The 21,796-nt window shown below is 31.9% G+C and overlaps 2 protein-coding genes and 1 non-coding gene across 4 annotated transcripts; 1 reads left to right on the top strand and 2 right to left on the bottom strand.

The window, feature by feature from the left end:
* Positions 1-887: 887 nt before the first annotated feature.
* TRNAA-UGC (transfer RNA alanine (anticodon UGC)) lies at positions 888-960 on the bottom strand. The gene has a single exon. It is a non-coding gene; the product is annotated as a tRNA-Ala (tRNA).
* A 6,871-nt stretch (positions 961-7,831) lies between these two features.
* LOC130818011 (B3 domain-containing protein At4g01580-like) lies at positions 7,832-8,783 on the top strand. The gene has a single exon (XM_057684030.1). It carries the CDS (start codon positions 8,233-8,235, stop codon positions 8,656-8,658), a length of 426 nt encoding a protein of 141 aa, XP_057540013.1. The 5' UTR covers positions 7,832-8,232; the 3' UTR covers positions 8,659-8,783.
* A 6,143-nt stretch (positions 8,784-14,926) lies between these two features.
* On the bottom strand, positions 14,927-21,303 carry LOC130818037 (phosphatidylinositol 4-phosphate 5-kinase 1-like). 2 transcript variants are annotated; one of them, XM_057684063.1, is made up of 8 exons: positions 19,664-21,303; positions 19,292-19,456; positions 19,028-19,193; positions 18,586-18,702; positions 18,303-18,496; positions 18,105-18,223; positions 17,908-17,989; positions 14,927-15,899 (listed from the first exon to the last, which is right to left on the bottom strand). In XM_057684063.1, the coding sequence occupies exons 1-8, from the start codon at positions 20,947-20,949 to the stop codon at positions 15,593-15,595; spliced, it is 2,436 nt and encodes an 811-aa protein (XP_057540046.1). In that variant the 5' UTR covers positions 20,950-21,303; the 3' UTR covers positions 14,927-15,592. The 2 variants fall into 2 exon arrangements, with proteins under 2 accessions (XP_057540046.1, XP_057540047.1); XM_057684064.1 differs by lacking the exon at positions 14,927-15,899 and adding an exon at positions 15,920-17,258 and having other exon boundaries at positions 19,664-21,271.
* Between the last annotated feature and the right edge of the window lie 493 nt (positions 21,304-21,796).

Below are 21,796 nucleotides of genomic sequence, written 5' to 3' on the forward strand. Positions count from 1 at the left end.
GTTTTTGATGATGCTTGTTGATTGCCATCATGGGTCTATTGGAAACAGCCTGTTTGTTAATTATTATGATTTATGATTGTGAACGTCTAAACCCTCAAAATTCCTAGTAAATATTGTTAATAATAATGGAAAGCTAGCCTAGTATTGATAGGAAAATCTCTTGAAAATTTGAATGTTTATGTTTGTTTTACTTCGATTATCTCATTTTCTTCTTAAAACTCATTCTAACGCATTATTATTTGAAGATGTGAAAATAGGTTGTGATGAAAAATAACGAACGAAAACCTTTTCATGATCGAAGTAGTTGTAATTAAAGCCTATTCTTTCAAATGTTCCATGTTTTTATCAAATATTGAGATTGGAGGCTAGAAAATGGCAGAAGAGTTACCAAAATTTTTGATTTTAGAGTAATAAATAATTTCTAGGTTTTGGAATTGGAGACTAGAAATTGGTAGATGAACATTGAGAGTAAGAACATTGCTTCGAGAATCTTTGTCTCGGAGGTGAAATTAATAGGGAAGTAAAAAAATTCGAGTTTTGCAACTTGCAAATGAGTCTTGGAAAATTCAACCCACGACTTTTGAAGTGGGGACAATGTTATTATTATTTTTTGTCCTTGGTTCAATAATAATATGCCAACTTACATTAAAATTAAATTAAATGTGAATAAAAATTAGTGAAAATCTAATTTAAAAGAGCATAAAAATTAAAGTTAAAGTCTTGAAGATATTAAAAAAGTATTTAAGTATTTTGAAAATGTATAGGTAGTGTGGATTTACATACTTTTAAAAATTTTGGTTATTCATAAAACATAAATTAATTCAAATTTTTGGGAATGAATAACATTTGTAGATTAAAATCAAATTCAAAATGGCATTTGAATAAAATGGAGATGCGGGGGATCGAACCCCGTGCCTCTCGCATGCAAAGCGAGCGCTCTACCATTTGAGCTACATCCCCAACTTGTTGAGTTTTTCTATTTTTCCAATGTTATCTTATTAATATATTGTAACTTGTATTAATGCATGATATCGGCTTAGGGATAGACCAAAATGTTGGTAGCCTTACATAGTGTTTGTTATGTTTTGAGAAAAAAATTGACACTTTGACATAAATTTTTTATGGGCAATATTTTATTTTGGATATACGATTAAATGGGGAAAAAATTTATATTATTTTAGCAGTGAGAATTAAATTTTTATTTCTCTTGAAGAAACGTTACATCTATACATGCTCAGTTTTACATTTATTGATGTTTTTTTCTTCTAAATTGCAAGTATTTGGGTAGGCTAAAAAAATGGCTTGTTGAAAACCAAACTTAGAATCATAGAATCTTTACCCGAAAAAGGTTTACCTGCCGCTAGTAAGATAACACCTGATTCTCGAAAAAATGATAGTGAAGTACCTCTTAAACAAGCCTCGATTCTAAGACAAATTTTGTTTACTAGTTGTGGGGCCGATTGTATTGTTTTATTACGCTTTTAATTTTTAAAGTCTCTTTTTATCTTTCACTTTTGGTCCAAAAAATTAACGAGACGGTCCTACTGTTATCCAAATACCAATTGTTGTATGAAACAGTCTCATCGAAAAACGTATTTTATACTTGAGTTCAATAGTCTATCGAATATATATTATGAGAATATAGACCCGCTGAGATGGTATTTTACCCAAAGATGGACTTACTAATTTGAGACGGGTTAGCTCAAGCCCTCAATTGATACCCTACGCAATATGCATGAATTTGCCAAATGCCATGATCACTACATCAAGCACAAATCACAATATGTCTGACCATAAACACATTAATTTCAATTAATTAATCACTTTAATCTTCATCATAATTTTAAAGTGGGTATTTTCTTCTTTAATTTCCTAAACCCTAGCCTTTGTTTTTTGTGTTTCAGTTACTCTCATTGATTCCCAGTTTCATCAAATTTACCTTCTTTTTTCCCAACAAAATCTTATTGGGTTGATTCAAAACTGGAAGAGATGTACGATTGTGAGCATTGTACGACACGGGATGAGGAGATTTATTGGAATCATTTCAAATCCCTGCCCCCTGCATTTCTTTCAGATTCTACCTTAAAACTTCCATGATCATCTTGTTAGTTTACTATTTCTTTAATTTTTGTTTTTATAATGTAAATAACATATTAATTTTTATTAAATGACATTGGAAATTTCTGAAATCTTATCGTGATTCGTTCCATAATCTGCAGACTTGTTTGTTGTTTTGTTCTAATACCCGATTCTTATTTGTCGCCACCCTTTTCATTTTATCGCCACCCCCTCCTAATGAAATTACGAATTTGCCCCTGATCTTTAAAAATTTACAAATTTACCATTGAGTTAATAACTTTTCATTTTCATTTTTTTAAATTTTTTTTAATTATTCTTATTTATATTATTATTGTTATTATTATTATTATTATTATTATTATTATTATTATTATTATTATTATTACGGTTATTATTATTATTATAACGGTTATTATTATTACGGTTAATAATAATAATAATAATAATAAAAATAATAATAATAATAAAAAATAATAATAAAAATAATAATAATAAAAAAAAATTAAAAAAAAAAATACCAGTCACACAAAACAGTCGCACGTTTTGTGCGACTTATATTTTTTTTTTAAATTTTTTTATTATTATTATTATTATTATTATTATTGTGGTTGTTATTATTATTATTATTAAATTATTATTTTTGTTTTAATTATTATTGTTATAATTGATGTAAGAAAGAAAGCGTAAAATTTTATTATTAGAGGAAATCCAAAATATAAATATTGGCTAGATTATAGAAATTAGGAGTTTATAAATTACTCCAATACAGAAAACCTTAGCCAAAACAAATTTTTTTGGGATGATGCAAAACTAATGCCCAAGACTCCTTTTATAAGGAGAAGAATAACAAGCCTTTGTTATTCTTCCGATGTGGGATAATGATAAACATTAATCTTCCAATGTGGGATAATGAAAAACATTAATATTTCAATGTGGGATAATGACAAACATCAATCTTCCAATGTGGGATTCAAGACATAACCTTACATTGGAAGATTAATGTTTTTCATTATCCCACATTGGAAGATTAATGTTTATCATTATCCCACATCGGAAGAATAACAAAGGCTTGTTATTCTTCTCCTTATAAAAGGAGTTTTGGGCATTAGTTTTGCATCATCCCAAAAAAATCTGTTTTGGCTAAGGTTTTATGTATTAGAGTAATTTATAAACTCTTATTTTCTATAATCTAGCCAATATTTGTATTTTGGGTTTCTTCTAGTAATAAAATTTTTCTCTCCTCTGCATGTGGACTTAGTCGACATGTTGTCAGTGAACCACGTAAATTCTGTTTGTTTTGTGTTTGTCAATTTTTATGCTTTCTTTCTTACATTAGTTATAACAATAATAATTAAAACAAAAATAATAATTTAATAAAAATAATAATAATAACAACAACAATATTAATAATAATAATAATAATAATAATAAAATTAATAATAATAACCGTAATAATAATAATAATAAAATTAATAATAAAAAAAAAAAAAAAATATCAGTCGCACAAAACGTGCGACTGACACGACTGCTTTGTGCGACTGTCAGTCGCACGTTTTGTGCGACTGATATTTTTTTTTTATTTTTTATTATTATTATTTTTATTATTAATGTTATTATTATTATTATTATTATTAGTATTATTATTATTATTATTATTATTATTAATAACTGTAATAATAATAACCGTTATAATAATAATAATAACCGTAATAATAATAATAATAATAATAATCGTAATAATAATAAGAATAATAATAATAACTATGATAATAATAATAACAATAATAATATAAATAAAAATAATTAAAAAAAATTAAAAAAAAATGAAAATGAAAATTTATTAACTCAATGGCAAATTTGTAAATTTTTAAAAATCAGGGGCAAATTCGTAATTTCATTAGGAGAGGGGGTGGCGATAAAATGAAAAGGTTGGCGACAAATAATAATGCCCTTCTAATATTATAATCTACGTAGGCGCGTGCTTGATTTGAACTTACAATGTTACTTTCCTATGTCCGTACAAAATTCTAGGAAGTGGGTGATGAAGAGCTTGCACTAAAACGGACACGGACACGGACACGACACGGGTACGGAAAAACGCCAACTTAAGAATGGCGGATACGGGGACACGAAAATGGTAATATAAAAAATATATCAAATTAAAGATAATTTTACAATCTTTCATTTGATATTTGTAAATAAAGGCTTTAAAAACATAAAAATCACATAAAATGCAAATAAGTACCAAATAAACAACATGAGTATTTAAAATAAGTCATACAAATTAAAAAAAAAATTTTAAAATCAAATTATAAACACATTAAAAAACCACAATTAAGAATTGAACTCTTAAGAAAAAATCACATTAAAATTTATAGCCTGATGGGCTCTTGTGTGAGGAGACATGTTAGAGTATATAAGATATTAATTTAAGCTTTTGTTTGAGATGGTTTATTGACAAATTTTGACTGCTAATACGGGGCCATCTCACAATAAAACGGTCTCACAAGACTCGCTGTAAATTAAACACAAATTCTTGTGAATGATGGTCACTTTGAGAGACCATCTCTAATTGGCCGGCCTATTATATATTTTTTAAAATATTGTAAGTAGGCATTAAAAATGATATAAATAGACATTCATGATATTAAAAGTAGGTATTAAGAATACCGTAAACAAGCATTAAGAATAATATAAGTAGGTATTAAAAATACAATAAATAACATTAATTTTTAAAAAGACGGTTATTCAAAAGAATTAGCCGAATAAAATGGGGTGTTTCGGATTCATGGTGGTCCATTCAAACGAAGGTAAAGCCATAAAGTAAAAAACAATACAAAACCCCTGAAATCCCCTCCCTCCAACACAACTTCCTCATTCCCAAGCAGTGTATTATAAAAACACTTTATTCTCCCCAAATTCCTCCAATTTTCCCGCTTTTCTTCTAAATCCTCGAATTTTCAACTGAATTCAGTACAAAAATGGAAGCCAAATCATCATCATCTTCTGCGACAATGAAGAAACCAACATTGACACCGAAAGCCGTAATATACCAGAAATTTGGTGACAAAGCACGCTATAAGATTGAGGAAGTCAGGAAGAATCTCCTCAAAATGGGTGTCCTGATTTGGCTGCTGTAGTACTCGGTTTTTAATTTTTTATTTTTTTTTATTTTTTTTAAATAACACACGTGTCCTTGCCGTGTCCGTCGCGTGTCCTTGCCGTGTCCACGTGTCTGAAAAAATATTAAAATATTGGACACTTCATTTGGCGTGTCGGACACGGATTTTCGCGTGTCCGTGTCTGACACGCGACACGCGAGTTGAGTGTCGTGTCCGTGTTTCGCAGAATTGAAGAGTCTATTCCCATTATATTGCTCAAAAAAAAAATAATTCCCACTTTGCATTATGTGGGAAACTATTTCCCACATTACCGTCTACATCAGAAATTTTTTTTTTTTTTTTTCCAGACAAAACCGCCACTTGAGATGGCGGTTTGCCTTAAGCACTAAACCGCCACATGAAGTAGCGGTTTGCTTATTAATTTTTTTTTTTTAAAAAAAAAATTAAAATGACATGCTGTTTTGTACTGCTATAAAACCGCCACTTGAAGTGGCGGTTTTTACTTTTTTTTTTTAAAAAAAAAAAAATTTAATAATGTTTTGTACTACTACAAAACCGCCACTTGAAGTGGCGGTTATCTTACTTTTTATTTAAAAAAAAAAATATTGTTTTGTACTACTACAAAACCGCCACTTCAAGTGGCGGTTTACTATTTTTTTTTTTAATTAAAATCCACAAAACGCCATTTCAAGTAGCGATTTAGTTCAGATCTCTTAACAAAATCGCCATTTCAGGTAGCGGTTTTATTAAAAAAAAAAAAAAAAAATCTGACGTGGACGGTAATGTGGGAAATAGTTTCCCACATAATGCAAAGTGAGAATTTTTTTTTTTTGAGCAATATAATGGGAATAGACTCGGTAATGAAAGGTTCGTCCTAAATATGAGATTTTGTTATGTAAATGTTTATGGTCTTTGAAAATGTTGAGGACATACATGTGAGCATAGTGCAAAAATAAAATCATAAATTCTTGCGAAAGACGGTCTCTTCGGTAGACCATTTTTAATTAGATCAGCCTATTAAATATTTCTTGAAATATTGTAAGTACGCATTAAAAATGATGTAAATAGACATTTAAAATATTGTGAGTAGACATTAGGCGTAGAAAAGTAGAATATTAGTATAATATTATATTTTATATTTGTGATTTAGTTTCCTTAAGTTTAATATTTCGTAATATTTTATTTTCTTGTTTTAGTCCTTATTACTTGTATAGATAGAGGTAGTACCTCTCATCATTATTCATTACAAACCAAGTATTCAAAACCCAAATCAGTCTTATTTCCGCATTATGATTTTCTACATGGTATTAGAGCCGTAAGGTTTTTTTAAACGGAAAAACTCTATCAGTATTTTATCATTGATCATAATCGACCAAAATCGATCCAAACAAAAAACAAATTAAAACAAACCAATCAAACCAAACCAAATCAAAAACAAAACCAAACCAAGACCATGATTTCCCTAGCACAAATGGAACAAATTTTTCAAAAAATGACCCAAAAACTTGAACAACCAATCCAAATTGGAAAACTAAACTACCAAAATTACACCATGTAGTGTACACAAATGAAAACAGAAATCGGTGATTGGGGGAGGCTTAACCATATCACCGCATCTCTCCATCCACTACAAATCCACAATGGGTCCAGAATGATTGTATGGTAATCTTATGGATCATCAACAATATCGACCGAGACCTTGTAGCATATTTTCTTGACCACACTACCTCCGCTCGAGATTTATGGACAAGAATCTACTTCATTCTTGAACCAGTTTCGCTACCTCCCGTTGGTGAGACCATTCAACGTGAGGTCGCCAGGGAGAGAAGTATGGTAGAAAAGACATTATCAGGATTTAATTCCTCAGAAATCAAAAACCAGAAATAACAAACCAAAACCAAAATTTAAAAGAAAACTCAAAAATTCTCAACAAAGGTACGGGTAATTTGCTAGGTGTCACTGATTCTATTACCACCACAATTCATGCTGAGCTGAAGGCCGAAAATAATGAGAAGAAGGGACTTAATTCTAATGAGAGAAACAGAGAAAGAAACAAAAAAAAAATAACGGGCAAAAAATACCGGGCAAAAATAGTAGCCACCACCAGAGTTCAGACAGTAATGGCCGAAATTCAGACAGCAAATTTAGAGGAGCCATTAATAGTAAAGAATTAATTTGGGAAAGCATATTTCAAATCAAAAGTAAGAAAAATGGTAATTAAGAAAGATATGTGATGTATTTAGGGCAAAGGAAACATTTCATATACTTGCTTTTGTACACACAAAAGACAAAAGCCAAAATTCAAAAAGAAAAGTCGATGTAATTTGGGTATTGACAATTTTAATGGTTATGCTTGTTCTCCTTTAATCATCTCATTTTTCTTCGGAATTCCAATACATTATCTTTTAAAAAAGCGGTATTAGATGATATTGTAATGTGAAAAAAAAACTTTTTTATTATCAAAATTTCATGACTATAGGAATGACATGGTACATTCCATAAAAATTTATAGTATAGTCCTTTCTATTACCACCTATTAGTACCAACAATTAAACGGGCCGTAAAAGTACTAAGGTTAAGGTGCTTCAGATAGGAGGGTAACATACTACATGATGAAAGTGTGAAGCAAATCCTGATTTGTTTCAAGAGGGGGTTTGAATTATCAAAACTAGGCTCTGCAAAGCTTTTTTTGGTTGTTAATGTGAGTTCAAGTCCTGGTTGTTATCTATGAGTTCAAGTGAGGTTTAATGTTAGCCTGTTCAATTTTTTCTAATTCTATCTTATTAGCTACTACTTACTTGATAGATGTTGCTGGTTGGATTGGATGGTGAAATTTAACATTAGTGTTTATACTTTCTGGTAGCTTAGATAATGCTTTTTGGCTCTTTTCTCCCTTTGTATCAAGTCTGAATTTGTCATGAATCATCAGGCACTGCCTGATAAATTTTCTGCACATATGACAACCCAATTGCCTAACAAAGGCCCGAGTGGTATCGTGTGGGATGTATAGCTTCGGAAATCCCATAACCTGATGTTTGTCGGAGAAGGGTGGAATAAGTTTGCGAAAACTTACGGCTTGGAAGAAAATTGCCTCTTGATGTTTAAGTATACTCAAAATCCAATTCTTGAGGTGTTAATATTTGACCCAGATAGTTTGTGTGAGAAGGAGTGTGGACTCGAAAATCATACTAAAAGGAGTGTGAGAGTGGATTCAAGAACTGAGCCTATCGAAGATGGTGATTCTGATTTTACATCGAGAAAGAAGTCTAAGAAAGATGTTGAAGGGGTGATGGGTTGCTTGCAACATGAGACGGGAAATCACATGAGCAATGTTGTTGCTAAAGATGGAAGGATGTGCGGAAGGATGGAGACTCCGCACAATTCACTTGTTCAATTGATTGCCCATGGTAGTAAGCATCTTTATTCTTATCTTCTTTCATTTTGGCTTTCTATATAAGTATGTTTGTTAAGATACATGGAATGAACTTAACGAACTTCAAAAAGTGAATGCATTAATAAAAGGTATGTGAGGAATACATCATCGTCATCATTGTCATTATCATACCTAATATATCGCGCTTATAGAAGTTATGATCAGGGTCTAGGAAGGGTTGGATGTTGACAGACTATACCCTTGTCAAAAGATATAAGAAGGTCTCGGCTAATGAGACCCTCAACTAGAATGACCTGCAAATGAAAATAAATGACCGGAATAAATAGTGAGTCAAATATCACCGAGACATGAGTTTCCCTGAAACAGGAAAAAGCTCCCTTGGAAATACCATCTTGACAAATTGAGGGACCACTCCAGCCTGCATACTTACGGCCCGTTTGATTAACGGTTCTGATTAGTGGTAATGGAAATGAATTGTAGTTTAAATTTTTATGAAATGTATATATATATGTCATGCCTATGGTAATGAAAGTTTAATTATAAAAAAGTTTTTTTGTTCATAATTTTCATTATTACCTAATACCACGTGTTCAAATTATCAAATGGTAAATGCATTGGAATGAATTTTGTAAAGAAAATGAGATTGTTAAAGAAGAATAAGCATGTCTATGAAATTTGTCAAGATATATTCCTACTAAAATCACTCTTAACTTTCCATTACCATTCCCACCATTTAGTACCGATTATCAAACGGGGCCTTAGTACTAACATGTTTTGAAAATTGAAATGGATAGTTTTTGGTTGTTAGTGTATTGCGATTTGGGAAGTTGAAGTATGTCCCTTGTTCTATACATAATTTGGTAGAACACAATCCAGGTGGAAATGATGACACAGTCCAAGAACAAAGTCTGATTTCAGTCAAAGATCACAACACCCCTAAGGATGGAGAAGATTCCTCGGAGATGAGCCATTTAGACACATTGAAATCCCCATCAGGTAAACATCATTATGCATTACTTCCATGTTGGAACGTTTGATAAATTGTAGACTGTTTCAAACTTAACCTACTCATTTTTTCCCTTGAACGATTTCAGATAGAACGGGTTTCTTGTGTCGGAATTGGAAAGAAAGGATTCATTGAAAAGGGCAAAGAAAGAACAAACTGAAAATAGTTTCATCGTAGTGATGCAACCTACGTGTGTGTACAAGAGATTTTTCTTGGTATGAATGCTATTGATTGATTAAATTTACATAACATAATATGCCTTATGCCCTTTTGAATTTACTACAAATGTCATTCTGATCCACCCCACTAAATTCACTACATTTTACACTTATTTTCCTACCTCTCAAAAACCAAACGTAAACAAAAAACACACGACATTGCATTTGCAGCAAATTCCACCGAACAGAGGAATAATTGCTAAAAATCAATGTCGTACATTCATAACACATTCTAACTAACACATGTATTATCGTTTTATTATCACAAACAAAGACGTGTAGGAGGAATCGCTCCTGGATGGAAGAAATTTGTTTTTGATAACTCGTTGGAAGAATTTGATGTGCTACTCTCAAGCTTTATAACTCTAAAGATGATGACAAGTTCGTATTTGACGTTCAGATATTTCATGTGACTCCGAAGATCATTCCTCCTCTCCTTGTGAGTTCTTCCATTTAACATGAATGTCTGGTTATCACAGTTTGATTGTTGGATTAATAGTAAATGTCTTGGTTTCTAATTGCATTTTGATCATGCTTGGAAGTCTCTTGAACATAAATTTCTTGCTAACCTAATACTGCAAATTTATGTGCACTTGATTTTGAAGTATTTATAGTTTTCTACTCATTAAATGATATCAAATTGAACATGAATAAAAATATTTGCTATCAAGGATTAATAGAAAAAGCCTCTTTGTTATCGGTTACACTAATTCTTTATTGTATTCGTCTCATCATGAGACGACTTTAATTAGATCAGCTCAAAGTATTTTAAAAAAATAATTTCTGTATAAGTGTGAATTTAGATTTCATTGTTTTTTTAAATATTATTTTACTTAATTTTTCTAAAGTTTACTCCAACAACATTGATATGTATTTTGGACACATGAATTTAGACTTAGATTCAACCATAATTTAAAGGTTTGGTTTGTGTATTTTTAACCATATGACCGTGTTCAGTTTAAGTTCAGGTTGTGAAAATAACAGTAGAGTTCAATTTGTCCTATTCGACTCTAGACCCTAACAACTTGTTTAGTACTAGGTATTATATAGTGGAAATGGTGGAAATAGTAATTGAAATTTAGTGTAATGTTGGTATGAAGTTGTACTTCTATCATCTTAATTTTTTCTTAAAAGTCATTTCAATATATTGTCATTTGAAGAGATGATATTAAGTGATAATGATAAATTATAAATAATAAAACTTTTTATAATCAATTTTTGATTACCATGGGATCATTTTATGAAAATATGGAATAATATTTATTACCATCATTTGATATCAAATGGATCGTAAGTATTATTATTATATGTTAAGAAAAGGCTAAAACTTTTTGAGTTGATATCTAACAAACTATCATTACTTCCTATAACATATACTTCTACATAAACTTTAGGCAAAATTATAAAAAACTATCTAATTTATATCTTTTTTAAAAAAAAACTATCTTATGTAAAAATTTTTGCAAAAAACTACCTAATATAATACAAATGTTTGCAAATGACTATCTATTAATGAATTTCGTTTGTTGACTGTTAGTTTTACCCGTTGACACTCACGTGACTTAATAAATCGCTCCTTCTTCTTAATTGAGCTTCGTTGTTTTCAGAAGCTTTGTTTCAAACAGCCAAATCATCCATCTAACTCCCACTTTCGCTCCCATCCTCCTCTTTACTTCCTCTCATTGAAAGATCTAACCTATAATGGTATGTACTACTTCTCAATTATGGTTTTCTAGTTCATTGTTGTATTGTAGGATTAATTTATATTCTTTTTCATTTTAGAAATTTGAATCCAATTCCTGCAGTTTTTTTTTTTAATTTGTTGTTTTTTATCTTGGACTTTGTGAATTGATTGTTGTTGTGTCTGAATAACTTGTTTAGCTAGATCAATAAGATGAAGAAATTGAAAATCAGAAAAAAAAAAAAAAAAAAAGGTAGTAAATTGAAAAAGAAAGGGTCTGAGTTGGCTACTGAGGTGGGTAATGTAGGCACTGTTAGGGTAGATGAGGTGGGTAATCAGAAAAAAACGCAAGTCTTAAACCTTCTTCCAGGATTTTCCTTGGTCCATAAAACTCTCCTTGCAAAGGGAACTCCACACCCACATTTTTTAGGCTTCGAATTTCCTGTTGAAGAAGAATACATTACTAATTAATTGCGGAATGATTGTTGGAAAAAATAGAGTTTTTTGAAGGATTTAGTTAGGAAAATCAAGGAGAAAGGCGAATAAGAATGTTTGAGGGGAGTTAGATGGATGATTTGGCTGTTTGAAACAAAGCTTCTGAAAACAACGATGCTCAATTAAGAAGAAGGAGCGATTTATTAAGTCAAATGAGTGTCACGTGATGGTCAACTAGACCTGTTCAAAAGTGACCCGATTCGAAAACCCGAACGGAAATCAAAAGTAAACCGACCCGAAAATATGTTCCTTTTTTAGGTTTATCGAACCGACAGTACCCGAACCGAAATTGTACCCGAACCGGTTGACAACCGAAAATGGGAAAGCTGAACTCGAGCTGTAACCGACACATAACCGTTAACCGAGATTAGCCGAACCTAATAATGATCGACCCGAGTCATATCCGACCCGAATCATGCTCGAAATCGAATTCGATCCGGCTAAAACCTACTTAACCCGAAAAAATTTTAGATCGAACTGCCGTAAACCTAAACCAATTTTTAACATAGAAGTATGATAAACTCATATTGAATCATCTTATTTGTTAATCTAATAAACTGTTAGATATTTTAATAAATTAAATTTATAAATACATGGTTTCATATATTTAGAGTTAATAATCAATGGTTAATGTTTACTTTTAATCGAATTAGATGAAAATTTGATAGAAATGTATAATTTTAATTTCCGATCAAACAAGTAAAAGTAACAAAGTAATAATGATTACTAATTGATTTGCATTTTAACTATTTTTCTTTAAGTATCTTGTCATCAATTAAAAAATGACTAACAACTTAATTTGATATTGATTCGATCGATAGTAATTAGTAATACATAGCCGAATTCTGTTTTTAAAAAAAAAAACCCGAACCCAATCTGTACCAGATAAAACTGAACCAATTAGTAACCGATGACAACCCGAGACTGATTGACACTTGATACGAACTTCAACTGACACCGAACCGATGCTAATCCAATAGCTTGAATAACCGATCTCCAACCTTACCGTGACTAACTGACTCGACCCGAATGTGACCCGTTGTAACACACAACCGAAAAATAACCGATCTGAAATACAACCGAACCGAATGACACCCGTCCGAAACCGACCCAATCACCCGAATGAACACCTCTATGGTCAATGGGTAAAACTAACAGTCAACAAACGAAATTCGTTAACAGGTAGTCATTTACAAACATTTGTATTATATTAGGTAGTTTTTTGCAAAAACTTTTACATAAGGTAATTTTTTAAAAAGGATATAGATTAGGTAGTTTCCTATAATTTTACCTAAACTTTATTATTATTTATTAGGAGGTTTTCGATAATGTATATTTTTGAGAGTTGAGACCATTATGTGTCAACTTCTTATGTTTCATTAATATTTTATTCTTGAAATTATAAATTATGTTATTAATTTATTTATCATATCATGTTCTCATTATTGACAAATTTATTTATAGTTGGCTTGTTTATTTATCATATCATTGTTGGACTTTATAATTGGCTTATTTATTTTAATTGATGTTTTGGTTGGCTTGTATAATTCTATGTTTATTGTCCACATAAACGTCGTAAAATAAAACACAAGCAAAAATATATAATACTATGTCAAATATCAGAGGGGTCTTTGAGGGTGAGCGAGGTGATCAATCGTATAGCGCTTTTTTTTCTCTCGTATATAAAAAAGTTAATCAAAAAAGAAATATGTTAAGTCTATTAAAAAAATAAAAATATTTACTATAAATAAAACGCAAAATAAAAATTTTATACAGGGTCTCAAAATTTTTCAAAACGACTCTGTGAAATAGGATATTTACATTTTTTTTTTTTTTTACGTGTATTCTATGTGGAAGGTAGACAAAAAATGATTTTCTTTGTCAGTATAAAGTTAATTTTTGAACTGTTTTAAAGGAAAAATAAATTTTTTTGAGCCTAGAAACCAAATTTTGAATTTTTTTTTTTTTTAAAAAACTGTTTTAAAGGAAAAAATTAATTATTTTGAGCCAAAAATTCCAACTTTGGTTGCAAATTAGAAATCCTAGGCAACAGAAAAATTGAAAGACAGAATGTCCCATCCAAGTGGGGAAATCCAAGGAAATAATAAATATAGTATCAGAAAATGTTCCCTACAATCAATAAATAGCTCTAAATTATGTTTGGGGATCTCCGCTCTCCAATGTGAAATTGCTTAATTCAAATTTAATGGGAGAAGGGGACAACAAGTGAGGTCAATGCCAACAACACATCCCCACTCCATTCCTACTTCTTCAAATTTAATAAAAATTAATATTAATAATTTAATATTTTGCTCGTCTATTGGGATATTACTTTTCGATAATCTAATATTTGTCCATAATTAGTTGTGAATAATTCAATATTTATTATAATTTGCTGGTAATATATTCTATTATTACATGTTATTAGTAATATGATATGTTGTGATCAAATATATAAAAAAGGGTTTGATTATAAAAAATAATTCAAAGGTGATATTAAAGTTAGATTATTATTTTCAAATTTTTTCTAAATTTAATATTTTTCCGTTCAAAATATTTACCACATTACGATTATTAGTACTATGTTTTTTAAGTTTCAAGTACTTTTTCATAATCATATGTTCTTCGCAAAATTAAATTTACGGATTTTAATGTCAAATTTTAACTACGATTTCTCAATCAATAAGAAAAAACATATTCATGTGAAATCTTATTAAATTCATCTCAATATATATATTCTAAATATCAACGTTTTAGAATTTTAAAAAATTCAGAATTAAAATTATTTGTTTTTAAAATTTCCATTGAAATCTACGAAAGAAATAAATGGGAAGAAAATTTGAAAATAAAAAGTGTATATTTTTATTTAAATTGTCTAATTGCATACTTTTATAAATTTAACTTTTTAATAATTTTTAGGGAGTATAATAAAGGTTCAAAATAAATATATTAAATTACATAAAAAAATAAAATATAGTAAGTATAAGTACAATTTCCTTTTTCTCTTCTTTTAATACTCCTATTAGGCTATTACCCATCTCACAAAAGCTCGTCATTTTTCTGCTTTTTTTTTTTTTTTGACTGTACATTTTTTAGATTTCCCCTCTTAAGTCCAAGAAAATGGGTTCCTTCAAAACAACCCCAAAAAATAAAGACTCTGATTTAAAAATAATTCTTTTTAGCCAAGACCACACAATAAATTAGAAAATGCAAGCTTGATCTTTTCCTACAATGTACAAAGGTGTCATTGAAACTGTTGTGAAATTTTCTTCCAACTTCATCAAGATTAATCAAACAGGTCAGGTCGGGTCAGATCAGGCTAAATAAGCACATTTGTGTCCGATCCATTGCGCAGGCCTGAATGTCAACTCCCTCTCCTAAGGTTCATCTTGAGACGAGTATATATAACAAGGCTGATCCCCAAAAAATTACTCAGCTGCCAATCGCCATGAACCTAACTCCTTCCATTTTCTCTCCAACAAGCCATGGAAGTGATGTTAAAAACCACCCCGAGTGCTATCCCTTATGGGGCGACCACAAAAAAACCGAATGCAAACAATGTACTACGATGCCCTAGCCTTTTTCGGGTTATACTACTTAGTCATCCTCCACAAAAACTCGATGCATGAAATCCCGAAACCTTTTGGAGTAAAGCTTAGGGTCAACAGCCGAGATGGAAGTAGGATCGGCTTGCAAAGACTTGTATGCATGTTCTAACTTTTTACTTATATCGTAATCTTGTAAAATGTCAATTATACCGAAATAGAGTATAACTTCAAATACCTCCCCTCCATTTCCTACGCTTCGGGGCGTTCCATTCCCTGCTGGTTGTTGATCATATTCTATTCGTAATACTCGCTCTGCTCGTGCAGGCATGTTTGCTCCTAATCTGATGAATGGTCTCCTGTGATTCACATACATGAATTAGAATAATAACTACTCCATCTAACAGTCACGTACTGGTATATTATAATATGAATTGCGATGATCATGGTAACTACTATCATAATCTGACTAAGTCTCAAAATTCTGACATATTCTTGCTTTTTTTTTTTGTTTATTCATGTACCTAATCACCATATAAACTTGGGTATTTGGATCTTAAATAAAAAAGACCTAATCATGTTCTACGGTTTCTATTCGTTTTCAGTCTAAACAAGTTTAGTCTAGGAAATACTATATTATAGGGAATGTTTGGCAAATGGCTAATAACTGATAGATAGTTAATTGGCGTTGATGATTTGACAAAATCATTTTTTTTTACGGGGTAGTTCCTATTCGTTGAAAATAACCCACCTGTGATCACACATCGAAAAATTAGAGAGAAAGTTGACTATCATATATACTTAATGGGCTACTCCTCCTAATATCAATTGATTTTAAGAAGAAACTTCATCGAATTTGTATGCAGTCAACTCTTCTCTCTTGCGGTCTTATTGTGTACAAGCCTACTAACAAATTTATCATTATTGTTGACCGACTAAATTACCATACACTAGATGGTTTGACCGATTAATTTATACATAAATAAGCTGTAAATGCTAAAATTGTCCAACAAACTATTTTAGGAAACACTCAGATAATATTTGTAAGAATGCAGCTAGAGGTGTACATTATGGTCGATTTCGAGGGATTTTAGATCGGTTCAAAATTGGGCATTGTGTCCACATTTGTTTTTGCATAATGGTAAATCCATTTTCATGTCGGGTCAAATCTGGTTATAAGGTGGGGTGAATATTAAGTCATCGAATCTATTTTGAACACCTCTAAAGTCTAAATGCAGCAAACTCCAACTCCTAACAACCGGAGAGGACTACACATAAGTGATGATAACAACAGGTAATTAAACCGGCCAAAAGGATTAATAATATAACATAAATAGACAAGTCAGATAGTTTCATGGACCGCTTAAACCATTCTTATTGATAGGAGTGAGTTACGCCTGACTGGTACATCACTACTTAAAGGAACCAACTATATTATAAATCAATTTCAGCATTTCAGAAGGGTAGCTAAGCAAGATACAGCCTGTCAAAACTACCAAAATTATGAATTCTTCCAATATTCTTTGACAGTTCAACTTAAATTGTACCATCACTTACAAGTCATGCATGAATTGAAAATATTTTGACGAATAAGCCAAGTTCCTTGCACTTTTAGTCAGTATATTCATGGTTTAATGGCCAGCTACTAAGTATGGAGACCAAAATCTAGCCATACGTGACAAATTAATAAGCTTGATAGAGACATTCCCATGATCTGTCTGTCAAATAGTTCACCATAAAAATTGTAAGTAGGACAAAGTGCAGGAATACACGCATAGGTGAGGATGAAATGTTGGACCAGTAAATAGACTTATCAAGCCATAACATTTGCATCAATCTAGTAACAGACACCCAGTTGGAAAAATAACCCACATGTGATTCCACATTAAAAATTTAGAGAGGTTGACTAACATATAAGCTTGATGGGCTAACTTGGCTTTAGGATGGAACCTCATTAGGTTTGTGTTCAGTCAACTCTACTCTTATGCGGGTCTTGTTTTGTATAAGTCCAATAACAAGTTTATCACAGCCAACAAGAACTTAGATAAACAGACCAAAATCGTATATTCGCAAGTGCACCTGTATAAGAGACTTGGATATATAGTACTATAGTTGTCTAAGGTGAGCAGAAAGCAAAGAGTGATATCGGGTTTGTGTGCGGTCAAGTTTACTCTTATGTTGGTCTTGTTGTGTAGAAGTCCAATAACAATTTATCACACCCAACAAGAAATTTGGATAAAACCAAAATCATTTATTCGCAAATGCACCTGTGTAAGAGACTTGGATACTTAGTACTATAGTTTTCTAAGCTAAGGAGGAAGCAAAGAGTGATTTATGTTAAGGGAAGAAAAGAGAATAAAAACTTACTTTCCTTCCATAATGATGTTTATATCCTGCTTTAGTATCTCATACTCTCCAGGAGAATGTTTATCTTGATTCATACCTCTAACTGAAAAGAGCAAAGCCAAGAATAGTTCATATCTCATTTGTTCAGAAAGATTTCCAAGACTCAACACAAAAACAATAATACATGCAATAATCGAGGGGAGGGGGGGATCATATACCGGTAGGTGATGTCCCTCGCTCATTACTTAGACAGTCATCACGAAAATGAAGGCCGATCAAAAGACTATAATCCATGATTTTCTCTGTCTCTAGAAACTCACAATCTTTATCAACTTGCCTGCTTTGCAAGATGAAAGGCGTGCGTTTAGTACAGAAACAGTGGAGAATAGCCCAATAAAAAATCAAATGAAGCTGACCTCATGAGTTCTTGGAACCAACAATGCTGAAGGCGGAACACGAAATTCAGGTCAAGGTCTTTAAGGGTTGTAGTCTCGTCAATTTCACCTTCGGGTTTATCGATTGAGCGACCATGGGAAGAACCTTTTAGATCAAATCTTTTATGAATACGGTACTCAGAGTGAAACAAGTTTCCCATCACAATAAAACGTGTCTAGTTTGCCAAAAAAACAATACAGCAACAATCAGTTTTTTAGAACCGGAACTTCTCTAATATACTCGGCTTAAAGCATTAGATTGTACCTTCTGACTTCCTACCGCTTTTAGCTTGACGCAATGCACGCCGAAGAACTTGGTCACCAAGGTGTTCTTGTACTTGGAAACATGATCATAGTACTTTGGCAACATCTTAATGAGCAGCTAACATTATATTAACAAATAATTCATCAAGAGAAGCCATTACCAATATCAATAATATGAAAGAAACAAGCCCATGAAATGAGATTTCCTAAATCAATCCAATATTCCCATTTTGGCATAGTAATTGGTCATATCTCTAGCCAAGTAAAAACTACGTGAAGCATTGTCACATGATTCGTTGATCTCCTCGCGAATCGTAAATCGGAAAAAGCGAATTATAGTCGGTTTTGGGCTATTTTTAGGCAAATTGAGTGAATCACGAATTCAAAAAGTGAATTAGCTAGCAAATTATGTTACACTGACATGAAGGTAAACCGAAACTAACCTTAACCTCGGCCTTTTTGACAGTTTTAATCATATAACGATTATCTTGCGTTAGATAGAAGCAACTCCCGCTCTTTCCTGGGGATGAGAACTCTCTCAAAGCATCACTTCCACAAATAGCTACCATATACTCAGCTGGATCAATTCCAAATAGTGCTCTCAAATATCTTGACAACAAATTAAGCACCAACAAACACAAAGAAAACAATCAGCAAATAACACAAGGAAACTTGAGGTTTATAACATCAAACTACAACTCATTTACCTGAACACCATGGGACAATAATCTTTCCATCTAAAATCAACTGATTGATGTGGAGGTGTGTGTTTGGATCCTTCTGGAGGAAACCTAGTCCAAAATTTCTCTTTTGGCTCAAAATCGGAAGCCTTAAGGTCTCGAGTTTTTGATGCATGCTTCCCAACCGAATGCCTAAGATTATTTCAAATCATAACTTCAACCCACCATTCAATTCAACAAAACAACCCAGGAAACAAAGCAAACATGCTAATCAAGCTCAAAAACACTCATAAACAAATCATTAAAACGCTAATAAACCAATGCAACATGCTAATCAAGCTCAAACAAATTAAAAAACAAATCAAAAGGATTATAAACCAATGCCATTGATCATATTACCTGATACCCAATTGCAAATTAAGCATAAGCTCATAATTCTTGTGCCCTCTCGAAATCGGCTGGCCAGGCTTCTTAATCTCATCACACCCACCTCCATACCAATAAGGAGTTGAACTTCCATTATTATGATTACCATATTGCCAATGCCTAGGACTTTGACTCCTACTCATGGAACCCTTAGGACTCTTCTTATGACTAGAAACCTTATACAATTTTGAAGCCTCAGAATTATCAATAATATCACAAGTAATATCCCCAGCATCTTCATCAGCTTCCCATATACAAATCCTAGGAAAATTTACCCCTCTATCAGAAACACTCATCCTTCCTTCAACTGATTCATTCCTATTAGCATTTGTTGGTACCAAATTCACTCCATTAACATCAACCACATTATCATTATGACTATCAATACTATTATCAGTACCATTGTTACCCCAATTTCCTGCATAAGTACTACCATCAGGTCTAGTAAAAACCCCAGCACCTTTAGGAATCCCATTTTCCCAATACCCTTCATACCTATTCCCATTTGCCCAAATCAAAATCCCTTTCCCAAAAATTACCCCCTTTTTCCATTCTCCAATATAGATATTCCCATTTCTCCAAACATATTTTCCTTCACCATCTTGCACATTATCTCTCCAATTTCCTTCATAATTATCCCCATTTGCATATAACTTCTCCCCTTTTCCATGCTTCTTATCTCCTTCCCACATTCCTCTATAGGTATCCCCATCTGTACCAGTAAATGTCCCAAACCCTTCCATTCTGCCCCCTTTAAATTCTCCCTCATAAGTTGCTCCTGAAGGCCATGAAAACCTACCTTTTCCAGTTGCTTTCCCTCTCTTCCATTCCCCCTCATACATACACCCATCTGACCATAAATACTTACCATTCCCATGAGGTACATTCCCCATAAAAGTCCCAGTATAATAATCCCCATTTGGTAAAGTCCTCTCAACATTTTCAACCTCTCCAGCCATTGAACTATTTGGTGAAATCATCATACTCTCCGGTGAAACTCGCCGGAGACTCACAGGAGAACGATTCCGATGAGTACCCATTTGAGATTGAGGAATTCCAAAGCTAGATTTCTCCTCTTCAGATGATGAAACTTCTTCTTCCTCCTCCTCTTCCTCTTCTGAAGATTGAGATTCAGAAAACTTAGTATTATTAGATGCACGAGAACAGAGGCTATAACTTCTTCTAAGAGTTTTCAACTTAAGGGTATCTTGCATTTTGTGTATAGGTGAAATTGGTTGATGTTGCTGAGCAGTAGTCATAGTTTCCGGTGATGGGTCACCGGAGATTCAAGCATTGTAGCAACAAAGTATAGTTGTTTGTTGTGTATGCTTTTGCTTTTTTCTTTGTTTTGTTTTGAAAAATCTTTGTTTAGGGTGTGGGATACTGTGCAAAAATGTTTGTTTTAGTATAAATTTTCTTCTTTTTGGATTGGGATTATGACTGTTGTTGCTTTGAAGAATGGGATGAGAATCAGGAGACAGAGAGGACAAGAGATGATGGAATGGGAAAGTGTAAGAAAGAATGAGAGAGAATCAGAAAAGAAGTATGTGTTTGTCAAAGAGAGAGGGAGGGAAGTCATGAGGCCGGCCATATTCCAATTGCCAATTAACAAGTGAAGTTGTAATTCCGTAATTCAAATTATATTTTGATAATATATATTTTTTATTAAACGAAAAATTATAAAAATTATACTCCATATTAAAAAAATAGATTTAAAAATAACAAAATAAGATAGTATATTAATGAGTCTAGAAACAATAGCTCGTCTTATATCAGATCGTCTCACCATGAGACGAGTCCATATCATTAGTCTATTTCTTACATTGATTACATTAAGATTCTAAGTAATTATTTTAAGGTTATAAGTAACAGCTAGTCTTTTGAGAGACCGTCTCTTTGAGAGACGTATCTCAAGTCCAACCCATTAAAGATTAATGTTTACTTACCGTATTCTTAATACCTATTTACATTATCTATAATGTTTACTTATCGTATCCTTAATGCATACTTTCAACATCTTACATGTCTATTTACATCCTTCTTAATGCCTATTTACAATATTCTAAAAAATATATGATGAGCCGGCTCAATTAGAGATGAGCCGGC

Source organism: Amaranthus tricolor, chromosome 7 (genome assembly GCF_026212465.1).
Source record: "Amaranthus tricolor cultivar Red isolate AtriRed21 chromosome 7, ASM2621246v1, whole genome shotgun sequence".
Lineage (NCBI taxonomy): Eukaryota > Viridiplantae > Streptophyta > Magnoliopsida > Caryophyllales > Amaranthaceae > Amaranthus > Amaranthus tricolor.

Excerpts from the sequence above, each read along its gene's own strand:
- LOC130818011 (XM_057684030.1), top strand. The coding sequence starts at position 8,233 with ATGTTTGTCGGAGAAGGGTGGAATAAGTTTGCGAAAACTTACGGCTTG.
- LOC130818037 (XM_057684063.1), bottom strand. The coding sequence starts at position 20,949 with ATGACTACTGCTCAGCAACATCAACCAATTTCACCTATACACAAAATG. Across the intron at positions 19,194-19,291 it reads TATTGTCCCATGGTGTTCAG|ATATTTGAGAGCACTATTTG; the intron begins GTAAATGAGTTG and ends TTTGTTGTCAAG. Across the intron at positions 18,497-18,585 it reads AAGCGGTAGGAAGTCAGAAG|ACACGTTTTATTGTGATGGG; the intron begins GTACAATCTAAT and ends TTGGCAAACTAG.